At 35.9% G+C, this 16,190-nt stretch overlaps 1 protein-coding gene across 1 annotated transcript in view; it reads right to left on the bottom strand.

The window, feature by feature from the left end:
* TBX5 (T-box 5) overlaps nt 1–16,190 on the bottom strand; it is a 67,191-nt gene that overhangs the window by 47,376 nt on the left and 3,625 nt on the right. The window contains exon 3 of the mRNA XM_018560752.1: nt 10,181–10,300. Coding sequence (XP_018416254.1) covers nt 10,181–10,300 — 120 coding nt within the window. The remainder of the gene's footprint in view (nt 1–10,180; nt 10,301–16,190) is intronic.

The following is a 16,190-nucleotide window of genomic DNA, read 5'->3' as shown; positions in this document are numbered from 1 at the left end:
ATATATGCATATATATATCTATATATATATCTATATATATATAGATATATATATTGATAATGCAGCTGCACAATTGGGAAACATGGACAGAGCATTGTCACCCTAAAATAAAGACATTCATGGCAGGAATTTAAATGAAAGCTGCAAGTTTAAGTAACATTGAAAATTACTTTTAAATTGCAATAAAGTGACCCAGTCGTCAGACCATTTATTAAAAAAATTATCTTTTCATAACATTATATGTGCATTTACCGTGTTTTATGCATGTTATTTATCTATGGAACCCTCATTTGTATAGCCTTTCAAAAGGCCTGAGACTGCTTTTGGGTGCCGATATCATGTGTAGTCAGCAACCACAGCAGACTTAGAGCTGTCACTGAAGTGACGCATTACAGTATTCCTCTTTGCTTATTGATTTGGTTTATCTGAGAAAACTGAACCTTGTGACATCAACAGACAAGAACTAGCAGCAGCCTATGCCCGTAAAATGTAATACTCACATAGAATAAAACAAACAAAGTGCTACAGACCATATAGCAAAGAAATGAGGTGTCCCGCCTGCATGTTATTTAACCATTCTGTAAGCAAAATTTGTTAGAATTCTATATTCTAACATGTTACTGTTTAACAAAGCAACCCATATATCTCTGTTGTAAAACTATGTCATTAGAGCCCTTTGAGTGTGTGTTGAAAAATAAATAATATTAATAATACCATTCCAGTTATTGACACATCTTTCTTTTTAGTCTCTCTTTATGCTTTTGACAACCTCACCAATGTTTGTGAAGCATGTTTTTACTACTTTTACTCAATCACTTCTTGCATTCATCAGAAATTTTTTTCTATAGAATTGTTTTTAAAATGGAAGTGTGTGTGCAGTCTAGTAAATCAAGTAGTTATGGAGAACAAAGACTCACGTAGCAAAACAGGACTTTTTTAGGAGCTGAAGCCTAAAATCTTTTAAATAATTTTTTTTATTAATTTATTGATTATAATGATTTTTAATTTATAATACGATAATATTATAATTGATTTGTAATGTATAATATTTTTTATTAATTGCAAAACTACTGTTAAAACATACACAATTAAATTACGTCAATAATCAAAACCATATTGGCATCAATCATATACCAATCATATAGAAGAATTACTTCACAATAAATGTTTTGTTACATGATGATACTGCCATTGTCAGTTGTGTTGAACCAAAATAGGAAAACAGAACCCCAATACAGGGAGGGAATGGCCAAGAATATATAGAGAGACAGTGCTCGGCCATCAAAGAACAGCATCTAACTTTGGTTGCTCTTAAGGAGTTGAAAATAAGTTTGTTTAATTTATCTTTCCATGTTTAATCATTAGATTAAATTAAAAAATCAGTTTCAGTAACATCATTACCAAGTAGTTGTAATCTCTCTGAATAGATTTGATGCTGCAAAATTCAAATATAAACTGAGCTTGGATCTTCTGGTTGATTCAATAAGCCAAACTTGTCATGATGAGTAATCAAGAAACTGGTGTACTTAAGCAAAATCTTAACATAAACAAATATCACCAAACCACTATGCTGTGAACTTGTATCAAGAGAGAAAAATACAGATGACCATATCACTATTGATTCAGCAAATACTCCAGTAAAAAGAATTGTTAGGCCCCCTCACAGAAGGGAGACAGACTCCCTGTGTAGCACAAAGTTACAGTACTGCCACCTATAATCCCTGCCAAAGCTAGATGGGGATTTTGTTTCCCTTCTGTGAGGGAGCCCACCTTGCAAGTCTTTTAGTAATAGAAATATGGATATCTCTCTTTATTTCTCTCTTGATACTATCAAAGTGCAAGATTATGGCATTTTTTGGTGTGAATTCTTTACTATTTCTCTTTCTGTGGATATCTCTGTCTCTGTCTATTTCTCTGTCTGTGGATATCTAGCATTCTTATCTATACTCATTAAAATACCTTATGTAAGTACAGCTGCACATATCTACACCTTTTATCTCATTTAAGGGGACTACAGGTCTACATAAGAACAATTGACAGGCAATAAACTAGACTTTGTTTTATTTCAATGTCTTTTATCACAGTTTAGGTGATATTAGTTTTTCTTAAAATGTAGATTCCTATAATACACCAGTTTCTTGATGGCTCCTTATGGCAAGTTTGGTTTTTCAAATCCACCAGATGATCCTAGCTCTGATGAGATGTGAAATTTGCAGCATCGAATAAACCTGGTAATAATATTACTCAAATACACCGATGCTTATATGATATAATTATTAGCGACTTGATAAAGTCAATAACCTTATACTCACATCTTTTAGATCAACCAAATTTAGATACAATTCTTTAATGATTGGGGACTCCATCTATATGTTCTCTACCTGCATTGGGGGTCTGTTTTGTCTTTTGGTTCTCCACATGACTGACGGTGGTTATATCATGTAAAAACATTTGTTGTTTGTCATCTAGTAATGTAACTTTTACTGTCCTTTTCAAAATGATAATTTTTTTTCTATTTGGTTGATTACTGATATGTGATATTGTAGATTGTTTCCCATAAAGAAGCAGACTGGTAGTCTGTGAAACGCGTTGAAAGTGACCATCATCCCACCGTTGAACCAACTTTTGTAAAATGGAAACATCTATAATGTCTATTAATGTAATTTCATTTTATGTGTTTTTTTATAGTTATTTTGTAATAAATTAGATCTAACTGGGACACAGTGCTTTTGATTTAATCAATTTAACTTCATTGTTGGATTTGATGTTACAGATGTTTTTTTAACTTTAACATTATCATACGTAATAGCAGACTTCAATAATTAAAAGGAATCTTTTACCAAGAAAAGAGATATAGGACATTCACAAATTCCGCATGTTTTGAGTCTGTCAGTATCCAGATTGATGTTACAATATGCTATTTACACAAAATTAATTGTGGATGCATCCATTTTGAATAAAATGGCCAAAGCCAGAGCAGTGTAAATAGCTCCATATTCTGTGTAATTTTCAGAGATTTAATATTAAAGGCTAAAGCTGCTGATTTTCCTCTGCTTGTAGGTAATCTCCAGCAGCATGAATGAGTAAAAGGGATTTTATATTACTTCTGAACTACAACACTGTGTTCTGTGTCAGATTCACTCCTTTAGGAGGCAATCCTCCCATATCCTGTCTAGTCGCCCTGTTAATAACACAGTTATTAGTTATGTTAGACAAGCAATTAAGAATACTGCACTGAGCATTACATGATCTACTTCCAGAGATACAACATTTTACAGCACGGGTACTGACAGGGACAATCACAAAGCAAAGCAACTGTTTCACTATAGTCTGATAAAAGCATCCATTCCCTGACTGTATACTGCATCTAGGACACTATCTAAGCCTATTCAGTGAGTCTGCCCTGGTACTAACATGCTGCTGGACATACAGGTGTTTTACTTTGCAGACACACTAGCAGTTTAATAATAAAACACTACTTCCTTTAGTGGGTTTTGCTGCATAGGAAATAAATATGTGCACAACATATACAAGGACATTTAAGCGCAAAAGAGAGGTAATGACTCTCAACCATCACATTATGATACCTTTCAAAAGAATTGGCAGGAGTATTGCTCAGGTTATATCTCATAGTTTGGAAATATCTAGTTATTTGCACTTGTTGGCATCATTTGTCTTATTAGTAAGTTGAGCGTAGCTCCAAGAAAGTGAAGTTTTAGGTCCAGAACTTACTGGTTGCAGTAAACAATTACAAACAGAAGCATTTCACAGTCAAAAGTTTATACAGAATGTGTTCCTCTGCTTCGAAGCCAAAAACACATATTTAAAACTGTGGCTTGTGTTAGAAACGCCCATTCCTAAATAGAACAAGATGTGATATACAGTAAAACTATCTTGAGCATTACAAAGCCTTTCAAGCAATACCTCTGTCTCCAACTCCCGGAAGATGTAATTGCATTCTGCATTATGCAAATATAACTAAACCTTTGAATAATCTCCAAATCCAAAAACATGCTGCTATCTATGAGTATGTAACGCTGAAGGTGTTCCTGTTACGACTTCACAATAGGCTTATTACAGTTAAAAAATTGCACATGCAGCCCATAGGCAATAAAAACAGCAGCTGGTGCAAATCTATATTGTGGCCCCTAATATCTCATGCAGAATCTATGCTGTTCTGTATCATGCTACAACACTCAACAAAGGACCAACCATCAATCGTTCCATAAAGCTTTTACTAAGGATCATAGCAGACAGACCCTTTTTTGAAAATTGTACCTAAATTGTTTTATATTGTGGTAGTAATAATTAAATTTTTCATAAGTGTAGAATTACATGACAACATTTTTTAAAACAAATATATATTTCATGCTTCGTGTTGTAAGCAGGATTATTTGGGTTAAACGTGGTATGTTGTAACTGATCGATAGTGGTCTCCTAATCAGTAGCAGCTGGTGGTTGTTCTGCTTTGAAGGTGTGGTTAGTCCTATATACCCATAGGAGATTTCACTAGAGATCACTTATGATTAAGCGCTAACCAGCTTCACGCTGTTAAACGTCAGAGCGTTAAGAATTCTCAATATATTTCATTGAGCCTCAATAAAAGTTTTATGCAAGAACTAATGGTTGGTGCCATCACCTTCCTTGAGTGTTGTGGATTTTAACGTGAGGAGTCGGATGTGCACCTGGAGGTTTTGTGGTGCTGAGAGTGCACTGACCTGGAGTCCAAACTGTGTGTATATCAGTACTCAGGCTGCTAATTTTTAGCTGGGTAAAATTTTATCTTTTTGAATGTGGACTTTACTGTGGAGTTTACCAGAGGCTCAAGCAGCAGATAACAGAAAAAAATTATGTGGAGGGGAAAGAGGGGAGCTGCTTTATTGCACAAAGAATGTAATGTAGACTTACAGCTAATATATGGGAAATAGTGGTTGGGCCATCTCTTGGGATCAGAAGAAATTGCTTCTTGTTAACCTTATATAGGTATGTTGTAGTCCACAGCACTTATATTTGCCAAAATCAGTAAGTATAATTTGCCAATGAGGCATCTGGCCTGAACTGAAACAGTGTTATCTAAGGAGGAAGTATAATGTTACAATACAAAAACATAACTGGGAGCTAGTCAATGCCTAAAATGTATTTTCTGTATTTCCATTTCTCTATTTCTAATGCATGACAACATAATTACCTATGCACTTAATATTTTATAATATACTTCTTTATCATTACAAAGTATTGTATGTTTAGTTTGCTGTGTAGCGTACATACTAAGATAGTGGCAAATGACATTATCTTTCATGTTTACTTCTCTTTTACGTGTTGAGAGGTTAATTTAAGCAATATTGCATGTAGTTCATTTAGGATTGGTACTACATTTTTTTAAAATGTAATGCGTTAAACATATTGGGGTTGATTTACCAAAAGAGTAGAGAGTGTTCCCCTAGAAAGGTACTTGTTCACTTATTAAAGATAGAGATTACTTAATTCAGTTAAGTTGCATTCATTTCAATGATCCAACCATGTGCAAGACTAAATACTGTTTTTTCTTTTCAATTCACTGCATGTTATTGGATATTCAGGTTTGAACAATACTGAAAGGTAAAACCTGGTTGCCCTTTCAAATATGTTTTCTTTCAGCACTTTTTATATTGAGACCCAAAAAAATAAGCATCTAACATGGAGGAAGCTGACTTTACAATATAAGTCATCAGAAAGTTCTGTTTCATGAAATGGTGTATGACCAAGAGAAATAAATAAATTTTAGGGATAGGGTAAGAAAAATAAAGCCCCATCTACATGCTCAAAACATATGACCTATACATTATCATGTAAGCCGAGCAGAGAGTAGTTATGTTTTTTTAAATATTAATTTTACCCATCTCTTTGCCTTGTGTTTTTAAACTTTCAGTATGTATTGGCGTTAATTTACTAAGGGAGTTGATGATGTTCATCTAACAACGTGAATGTTAAACAAAGACAATTAAAAAAAACAGTATTTTTGCTAGCACTCGATAGGTTGATGATTGGTTGAATAAAGTAAACATAGCTTTGCCATCTTTGTGGCCATGAGCAAAGCCCTAAGACTCCACTACATGGATGATTCCTGATAATACAAATGTGCAACTGAAAATCACTGCTACTTCCTGATGACAAAGAGTGGGCATTGCAGTGCCTGGACGTCTATGTGAACAACATAAGGATGGCAAGAACCCAAGATAATAACAGAGGACTATAGTAATTGTAGCCCTGAGCCACCTAGGCAGTTGTTTTCTGGACCAGGTGTTGCAGCTCACGTTCTGCTGTCCTCTTGCAAAGCCCATTGTGGGACAGCAGTCTCAACACAATAGCTAGAAGAAACTACTCATGTGGCAGAGTAATTACATTTCTGAAATGTCCTTATTGTGCAGCAAGTATAATCCAGACAATTGTGTAGAATTATTTTAAAGAGAAATGGAGAAGCAATAAAGCTGATTAAATCACTGCTTGATTTACACTGTCAAAAGTTTTTGAAAGATATGACTACCCTTTACAATATTTAACCGTCTTTTAAAGGGTGTTGGGACAGGTTGTATTTGAGAGGAATATATATTTTTAACATGTGGTTTCATCTCACTCTGGGCTGATTCATCAACACTGGAGAAAAGAAAATTAGAGCAAAATTGCCACTCAGGTTTCACCTTTACTCTATGGAAAAATGAATCATGAATGTTATTGTTGCTGTAGGCAACAAATCAGCTTGTGTTCTCATTTTCTTTTCTCCAGTTCTGATAAATCAACCCCATTGGGTATTACAATATTACCTTACGTGAACAAATTTTATATAAAAGCCCTGACACAATAAGAAAATAGTTCTGTGTATAGTTTATTTTTCTTTTTGCTGACAAGTATCAAACTAGAAGTAAAATATGAAGGAACATGATGCATGCAGAAAGAGAAAAACACACATTTCTGACTATAAATCTAGCAATCTCCTGTGATTTTAATGTCCTTTTATTGCACAGAATACTCAGGATATTTGTATTTCATTAAGAGAGTATGAGTAAGCCAGGGAAGAAGTCAGATTGATTCTATATAGTTAGAACACAATCTTAAGAAGTACCGTATATACTCGAGTATAAGCCGTCCCGAATATAAGCCGAGGGTGGGAAATGAGGCAGCTACTGGTAGATAGATACCAATAAAATTACATTAATATTTATTTAAAAGAAAAATAACCTAGCTCTGTAAGTGGAAAAGGGGGTACAGGGCTACATACAGATCATTTAATACATTCATGTTAGTATCATTGTAAATGTATTGTCTGCACTGTATTAGCAGTATATACTCCATATAGAGTATATACTGCTAATACAGTGCAGACAATACATTTACAATGATCCTCTGCTAACATGAATGGGTTAAATGATCCATAGTACAGGGCTACATATCATGTACTACGGATCATTTAACCCATTCATGTTAGCAGAGGATCATTGTAAATGTATTGTCTGCACTGTATTAGCAGTATATACTCCATATAGAGTATATACTGCTAATACAGTGCAGACAATACATTTACAATGATCCTCTGCTAACATGAATGGGTTAAATGATCCATAGTACAGGGCTACATATCATGTACTACGGATCATTTAACCCATTCATGTTAGCAGAGGATCATTGTAAATGTATTGTCTGCACTGTATTAGCAGTATATACTCCATATAGAGTATATACTGCTAATACAGTGCAGACAATACATTTACAATGATCCTCTGCTAACATGAATGGGTTAAATGATCCATAGTACAGGGCTACATATCATGTACTACGGATCATTTAACCCATTCATGTTAGCAGAGGATCATTGTAAATGTATTGTCTGCACTGTATTAGCAGTATATACTCCATATAGAGTATATACTGCTAATACAGTGCAGACAATACATTTACAATGATACTAACATGAATGTATTAAATGATCTGTATGTAGCCCTGTACCCCCTTTTCCACTTACAGAGCTAGGTTATTTTTCTTTTAAATAAATATTAATGTAATTTTATTGGTATCTATCTACCAGTAGCTGCCTCATTTCCCACCCTCGGCTTATATTCGGGACGGCTTATACTCGAGTATATACGGTATATTATAATATTTACTAATGACTAATGTTTTATGTTATGTATATATGATGTAGTTTTCAGCAAATATGCAATAGCCATGCTGTATAGCAGATGCCGTATGGCAAGGCCACAGTTACTGGTTAAGATAAACAATATGTAGGTGGACAGGTACATTGACATGCTGTGCACACAAACTGCAATATAAGGAGCACATTTATCCAACCTGGGGAATTGTTTTCCTTTAACAGAGATATGGTTTGCAGGAAAAATCCCCAAACTAGTTTGCAGGAAAAATCCCCAAACTGGTTTGCAGGAAAAATCCCTAAACTTTTTAAAAAAAGGGTTCATAGAGTACATCAGAAGTAAAGATTACTAAAAGCAGGGGAAAGTATGACACTGTTCCATCAGTAAAAGAGTGTTTAGAGTTTTTGGCGCCACAATTTTGGTTTTGGTCATTTTTGGCAATGAACTGTTCCCTTTCAGCAGCTACTGCATATTGTCAGAGTCAAGGTAAATTCAACAGTTTTGGAACAACACTTATGTTTTTTGAGACTTAAAGCTAGCTTATGTACATATGATTTAGATTTGGGGGTTCATTTTAAGGCGTGGGTTAAGGATTATGCATTTAGGGTTGATTTTAGGCTTAATATAGGGGGTTAAGCTTAAAGACACTTTGTCACATTAATACAATTTTTAAATAAATATGTTCCCTGTAAATAAGGGTCTTTACCACTACCTTGCATCCGGCGTTGCTCCATTGAAAAGCAATCTTTCCATGAAGTCTCTTCAAAAACTGACACTCCTAGGAATGTTGATCCCCTATGTTCTCCACAGCGCTCTTTGGTTGCTCCCAACAACCTCCACAGAGGTTTCAGAAGCGTCAGTTTCTGTATTGACTATAGAGGAAGTTTAATCTGCAATGGAGTAGTGTTTAGCGGCATGGGCAGCGGGAGAGGTGAGTATTTACTCTCTTCTTTACAGGCTATATGGTTATTTGCAATTTTTTTTTCAGACACTTTATTCGGTAGCAGAAAAATTGCTTGTATGTTACTACCTGCAATTTCATGCAGCTTGCATGCATTAACAATTTTTTTGTTCTGCATTGGTTAATCTGTATCATTTTTTCAGCATCTGTTTTGTGTCAGTCTTGTTGCTAATGAGGGTAAAACTGTTATCTTTTCTTCCTGTTCTTACGTGCATTTTAGTGCATTTACATTCATTCTCATGGAAAGATTAACACGTAGATAGTTGTAGCAAACTAGCAAACATGGAGGATTTTGTCAAAACACACAATAAGAGTGACTTACTAAAGGAGTTGCAAATCTACACGCAAAAAAATTTGTGAGACTGTTGACTTTAATTATCCAATCATGTGCAGAACAAATGAATAAGCACAGGAATTTGCGTTTCATATGGTTGCATAATTGAAGTGAATAGTCACACAGTTAACTTTGTAAAGATATGACATGCATGGGTGTTGGACCGGTGCTGCAGATTTCCTGTCGTCTGCCATTTACTGCAGAGAAGTGCAAAATTAAGAGACATAGGATAAACTTTTAGTGTGAGGTTAAGTTTTGGAGATGAGTGATTCTAGGGGTGCGTGGGTGCTTTTAGTGAAATTTGGCAAGTGCATGAAAAGGTCTTTGTGAGTGTTGTTAATAGAATGTTCTGCATTTACTGACTTGGCAAACAAAGCAAAGATCAAATGCCATAACACATACTATCCAACCACAATTCATCTTGCACAGATCTGGCTGTGAATAATTAGCTAAGTGCCTGCCACAAAAACCAGTACAACTAATAGTACTGGTGTACCAAAATCAGGAAAAAACATGAGATGGCTTAAAATATTTTTTTCATACATGATGATCCCCATAATTCTATGGAATGCATAAGGCTGACACTCTGCATTACATGTACACTATGAAAACAATAGTATGCGGTTGTCTGAAAGATCTTCCAGTAATCAAACTGCTAACAATTGGCCTAGATCTCTGTGCTTGGCCAGTGCTCTTATGCACTTAATTGACTAACTGAACACATTTCAAGCAAGCATATGAAAATAAAATAGCACCTACCATTTGTTATCAGCAAACTTGTATCTGTGGTCATCAGCCGGCACAATATCCATAAGAAGGATGTACTTGGTCTTCGGATTGAGGCCAGTGACTTTCACCTTGTAACTGGGAAACATTCGCCTGGAATAGAATACAACAACTTGAACTAGGCAGATGTCGTAAAGATTTGTTTTTCTTTTTTTGAGTCTTAATTCAGTTAATGCCGAACACTTGTAAACCTTTTTTTCATTAGAGTGGAGAACCAAGTCTGGAGTATGTGTATCATTCTAAACATACTTTCCACTCAATTTTTCCAAACAACTTTACTCATGCAGGGTGTCACCTCCCATTCACAAATTCATAATAATTGACCAAATACACAACTTTGTGCTCTCTTTGTAAATATTATATCCATTTTGCTGCATTTACCCAGACATGCCATTCTATATTACACAAAAATAAATGCTGTTGGACTGGCTGAAAAACTTGGGATTGCCTGACTCTACAGCTGTCAGTCTGGTGACAGAAAAGTCAATATAACTGCACTTTCACAAACCAGAATTAATTTTCTGCAAGTTAAACTTGTGCTAAAGTATGAGTATGTACTACTATTAGAGGTTGTAATAATTATACATATTGACTCCAGTTCATACATCATATACTCCCAAGTCTCTTCCCATAACCGCTTTTGTGGGAATATTACTTTTAGTGTTTCTGAGCACAAAGGGTTGGATAAAGGAACATGCTGATTAAGGAACATGCCAATAGGCTAACAGAAGGATACCATAAGTCACATATGATTTATTAGTGATACGTACATAAATACACATACTCATATAAAGCTTTGTTGAGGAACACAAATAACTTCAGAGACCGGTTTTCATGAAGTAATAGTATAATAATAATTATTTCATTTTCAATAAGCAGATTGTCCTAATCACTAGGAGCCTTTTACGTGATTAGATTAATAACACTGGTGCTTTTTTATTTCACTTGAGTGTTAGTGTATCAAGTATAGCAAAACGATCATGAGGATAAGAGTTCCTAAGGCCCCTTTCACACGGTCCAATCAGGAGGGGATCCATGTATGGATTCCCCTGCTGATCAGAACAGATGTCACCGTTGGGACATCCATGTCCGTCCAATTTTTTCCTCCATCTTATGATGCAGGGGAAAAAAATTTAATTATCAGACCCCATTTACATTTGATTATCCCCGATCCAGCATGATCAAATCCCGTGAAATGGAACTCTGATCCATTTGTTTTCCTTGATCCGGCCGGAGCCAGGGGTAACGAGATGTAAACGGACAACTGTCTGTTTAGTTCCGGCTGTCCATATATTAACATCAGGCTTCTGATCAGGTCCATCTGAAAAACTGACAGGCATACCTGATCGGAATGCCCATGAGAAAGGGCTCTAACAGCTTCAGTGTAACACTCCTCTACACTGTCAGAGATGCAACTAGAAGGTGCTAAAACAAATTGGTTACTTTTTTTTGCACTACAATTGGGGTTTTTTGCAATACAATGGTGCAATCTTGGTTCTCACATAACAGATTTACTTTAACGGCAACTCCAGGCAAACACTGGGCTAAAAGGTAAACATATGTAAGAACAGTTTTAAGTAATGATCAAAAACTGCTATTTACACTCAACTGTCGTATTGCACAAGTGCATAGTTTGTGGAGGGTCACAGCACTCTTCAAGCCCTGCATATCCCTGTCTGCTCAATATGTAGACCGATCTTAGAGAACTATGGAAACTGAAATTCAAAAGAATGTTTATTATTCTTTAAAAGTATATTGAAAGGTGTTTTCATGTATTTTCTTGGTATTGTTTGGTGCTTGGTTGATTTTTGATTGGATGCTTGAGCTTACAGCTCCTTACAGACTGCTATTTGCCTTCAATAATTTGAGGCCTTAAAGCAGTTATTGTCAACGTATGAGATATAAGGTGCCTCAAATGCAAGCCCTAACATCACCAAAGAGATCACACATAATAATTCAATATGCATAATGCTACAGAAGACTGTTAGTTACTGCAGGATTACTAGAGGAAATGGTCAGAGACTACGAGCATGCTACAAATGTGGTTGAAGACATGAGACAGGAGACTGTCAGAAACTGGGGTCATGTTACAAAAAAACTACTAGAAATCACTGCCATTATAGCCACTTTACCAGATCATTCCCACTGCTGACTGATAGTGTCCAAGGGCTCTTGGCTAGCACCAAGGGGCTGCCGGTTTGGGCACCAGGGCATTAAAATGTTTAAAGTTTTGGGGGAAACAACTTTCATGTAAGACCTCTACTTCTCTTATGTATATTAATGTGAACCAAATGTTAAAAGTAATTATTTTTTTTACTTGCGGTGCAAAAAGATAAACATCTTTGTGAATATTACTCATTTACTTTCGTATCTAAGAATATATTGCTATGATACAAGGATGTAAGTTGAAGGGGATGCTTCATTCTTCCTCTGCATTGACTTGAAAATGTCTGTAAGTTTTTTTTCCTGTGCCATAGCCATAGTCTTACACTATCATAGAAAGTCTATATTTCCCTGAGCAATATAATATGCTATAATACATAGCAATTGTTATTAGGGGAAGTGTCCACCCTCTTTTTCTGAATTCCCCTTATTGTAGTAAAAGCAGCGCTGAATTTATTGCTGGAGCTGCTCCAGTTCAACAGTTATGAGATTTTGGTAAACAACAATGAAGAATGTGAAATGATATTTTCTGCCTAGAATGTCACAGAGCAGATAAAATAAATATGCATTTAGGGAAACTATGCGTCAGAACCTTTCTTTATGACTACATCTGACCTTTTGTAGATAATTCAGAAAATATATCTCCTATACCACTGAGCCAGGTTGCTCTAGATATACAGATTCTAGATTTCTGGAGCAGACTGTCCACTGATAAAACAGACCAGGGAAATCACAAAAGTATGTCATACTACAGAGGTAAGTTTCTTAAATAATGAAGAATGAAGACACAAGATAGTGTTTGATTTATTAAGGAAGTGGAGGCTATTCACTTAACAAAGTGAATGATCGCTTAGCTTAGTAAAAAGGATAAAACTGTGTTCAAGCCAATCATGTGCTAAGAAGAATCCATGTTTTTTTAATTTCCCTGACACATATTTGGGTATTCAAAGGGAATATAGTTTCACCTTATTTGCAACGTGAACATTTACTGAACACTCTCTACACCTTTAGTAAACTAATCACATGCGTACCAAGCAGAAATTAAAATTATATATAAAGCACGAAGGAGAGAGAGAGAGAGAGAGAGAGAAGAGAGGAGGGGGGAGAGAGAAATAGGGGAGGGGGAGAGAGAGAGGGAGAAATAGGAGAGGGAGGGAGAGAGAGAGAAGAGAGAGAGAGAGAGAGAGAGAGGAGGGGGAGAGAGAGAAATAGGGGAGGGAGAGAGAGACGAGAGAGAGAGATAGCAGGGGGAGATAGAGAGAAAAGAGAGAGAGAGAGAGAGTGAGACTAATATCCTGAAGTACAATTAACAAATGTATAGTTGCGGTTGTTTTGTAGCAGTGCAGGTGATGGGTTGTGACAGGCAATAGTAAAAATTTAACATTTATCCCCTTCAGCATCATTCATTTATAAAATGCCATAGGCTTCCACTGTGTTGTGTAATATGGGAAATGTAACACTTTGATAATATGAAAGGCCACTATGGCCCTGAGCCATTCAAATTAGAGAAAAGAAAATGAGCACAATGGTTCAGCTCTTGGCACCAACTACATCCGGCTCAGTTTAATTTTTTAACAAACTGTAAAGTGAATCCTGATAGGTTGTCACTGACAAGTCCAGTGCTGTGTGCATTTATTTCCTCCTCTTTGATTTGGCACCAGTTTTAAATAACTGTAGTTTCAGAGTCTGGTGAGAGAAGTTTCTTTGAAGTAAAATAAAACCTCCATTGGTATTAAGAGTCCAACTTATATTAGCAAAAATATAATCAAATGAGAAAACTTCCTCATAGTGCTCGTAGACAATTATTATCTGGGTATATCCTATCTTCTATTTGACTTTATTGATTATTTAGTATGCAGGAAACCCACTTCTGGGTACTGAACCTAAGTCCCTGTTTACACCTAGGCATTTTGTAGCTCAAAGTTCAGAGCTACAAAATGCTGACCACAAGGAATCCCATTCTATGACCCCTGTTCACACCTGAGCGTTCTGTCACCTATAGCAAAATGCCTGTCACTGGAAAATGTACATGAGTTAACTTTCTTTAGATTTCTGCACTTTGGGCCCCATAGACTTCAATGGAAACACCTGTAAATGCATGGCGCAAGCGTTTTTACACTTTTTTTTGCTCATTTTGCCACACAATCTACCATCTGAAACACACATAAAAATGCTTTTCAAAACGCCTCCAAACACTTGACAAACGTGCATAGACCCATAAACACTAGCCAAAAAAAGCAGGAAAAAACACCTTAAAATGCTGTTGGGGCTGTGAACCTAAGAAACATAGCAGGTGCACACTGTGCAGTGAAAGTGCACACGTTGATGAATTTACTATAGGTGTAGAGGCTGTTTACTTAGCAAAGTGATTGTTCATCTAGCTTAGTGAAGCTGAGTTCACTTAAATCATCTAATCACTTGCAAGTAAAAATCTTTTTTTTCTCTAATCTTCCACATGATTGGGTATTCAACATGAACAAAGTGTTATTCTATTTACTAAACCTAAGTAAATATTCACTTTGCTAAGTGAACAGTCTCAGTAAATCATCCCCAGTGGGCATGGGTACTCTGAAGATTTACCTAGCTCATTTTTACATGGGTGCTCTTTCCACTTGTTTGAAAAAGTTAGAGACACTTAAGTTGTTTCTTCAGCCTGGTCCAAAACTACTTGTCCTGCTCAGCTTTACATGTCTCACTGACATATAAAGGGCACTGGTCACACTAAAGAGATGCAGTACCCACATGTGTTGTACCTCTTTACATACAGTCACACACACACTGATTCATATAATCATATTTACATGTTGGATTTTCCAGCTTGCTTCTAATTGGCTACTATTTATTATTGCAGTTTTGCTAATAAACATCTTCTACATGCATTCATTAGTATGTTTAACATTACTGATGAGATAGAAAAAGGTGCTCTAGTGTATTCACAAACAGAAAATTGGGACTTTTATTTTATCTAATGCATACTGCATACGAGGCTAAAGGGTTTGATTTACTAAAGGAGTCATGATCATGCTGTTTTTTGTCTGCAGGTCCCCTACACATAGCAGGTTTTCTGCACTATGGAAAAACTATTCCCTTTATAAATACCATGATCACCAGCTTGAAACCATGAGTATCTTATTTCATTTGCAACCATGCCATAAGACAAGCATATAAGTGAAACAAACAGAAAATATGGAGAGGGGACAGTGGGGTTGATTTTCTAAAGACAAGTAGACTGTTTACTATGCAAGGGAATTTGCGCTTTGCAGGGGAAGTTTTCCCTTATTTTAGTAAATGACATGAAGCTCTGCTGACTTCCATCAGCCAATCATGTGCAAGCAAAAATAATGTATTTTTTTTATTGGGTATTCTTTGCAAAGTGAAATTTTAGGGCATTTACCAAGTTAAGGGAAACTTCCCTTGCAAAGTAAACATCCTATTTGCTGTTAGTTAATTGACCCCTGAAATGTAGATATTGGAAGCCGAACAATTTACACCGACATGATATATAGATAGATAGATATCCTGGCACAACCTTTAAAAGCCATGCTGCTATTTTATCTTTTAAACAAAACTGCAGTAAAAGCTGTACTTTCCCTCCTCGGAAGTAACTAGATATCCTTAAGTATTTGCAGAGTCCAATTTATCACTGAACGTTCAGGGTTCTGCGACTTTATATACAAAGCCAGCTTTAAAAATGTAATTTTACATTCTAAAGTGCGGTGCTTGCTTGCAGGCGGAATGTCACACACGAGGTGTGCCAGTAATGACATAAATAAACTCAGCACACACAATAGACTATTCATTTACTGGGATCAGTAAGAGC

This window comes from Nanorana parkeri, unplaced genomic scaffold (assembly GCF_000935625.1).
Source record: "Nanorana parkeri isolate BGI_ZX_2015 unplaced genomic scaffold, ASM93562v1 scaffold18, whole genome shotgun sequence".
Lineage (NCBI taxonomy): Eukaryota > Metazoa > Chordata > Amphibia > Anura > Dicroglossidae > Nanorana > Nanorana parkeri.
This window is presented reverse-complemented; position numbering and strand designations above follow the sequence as displayed.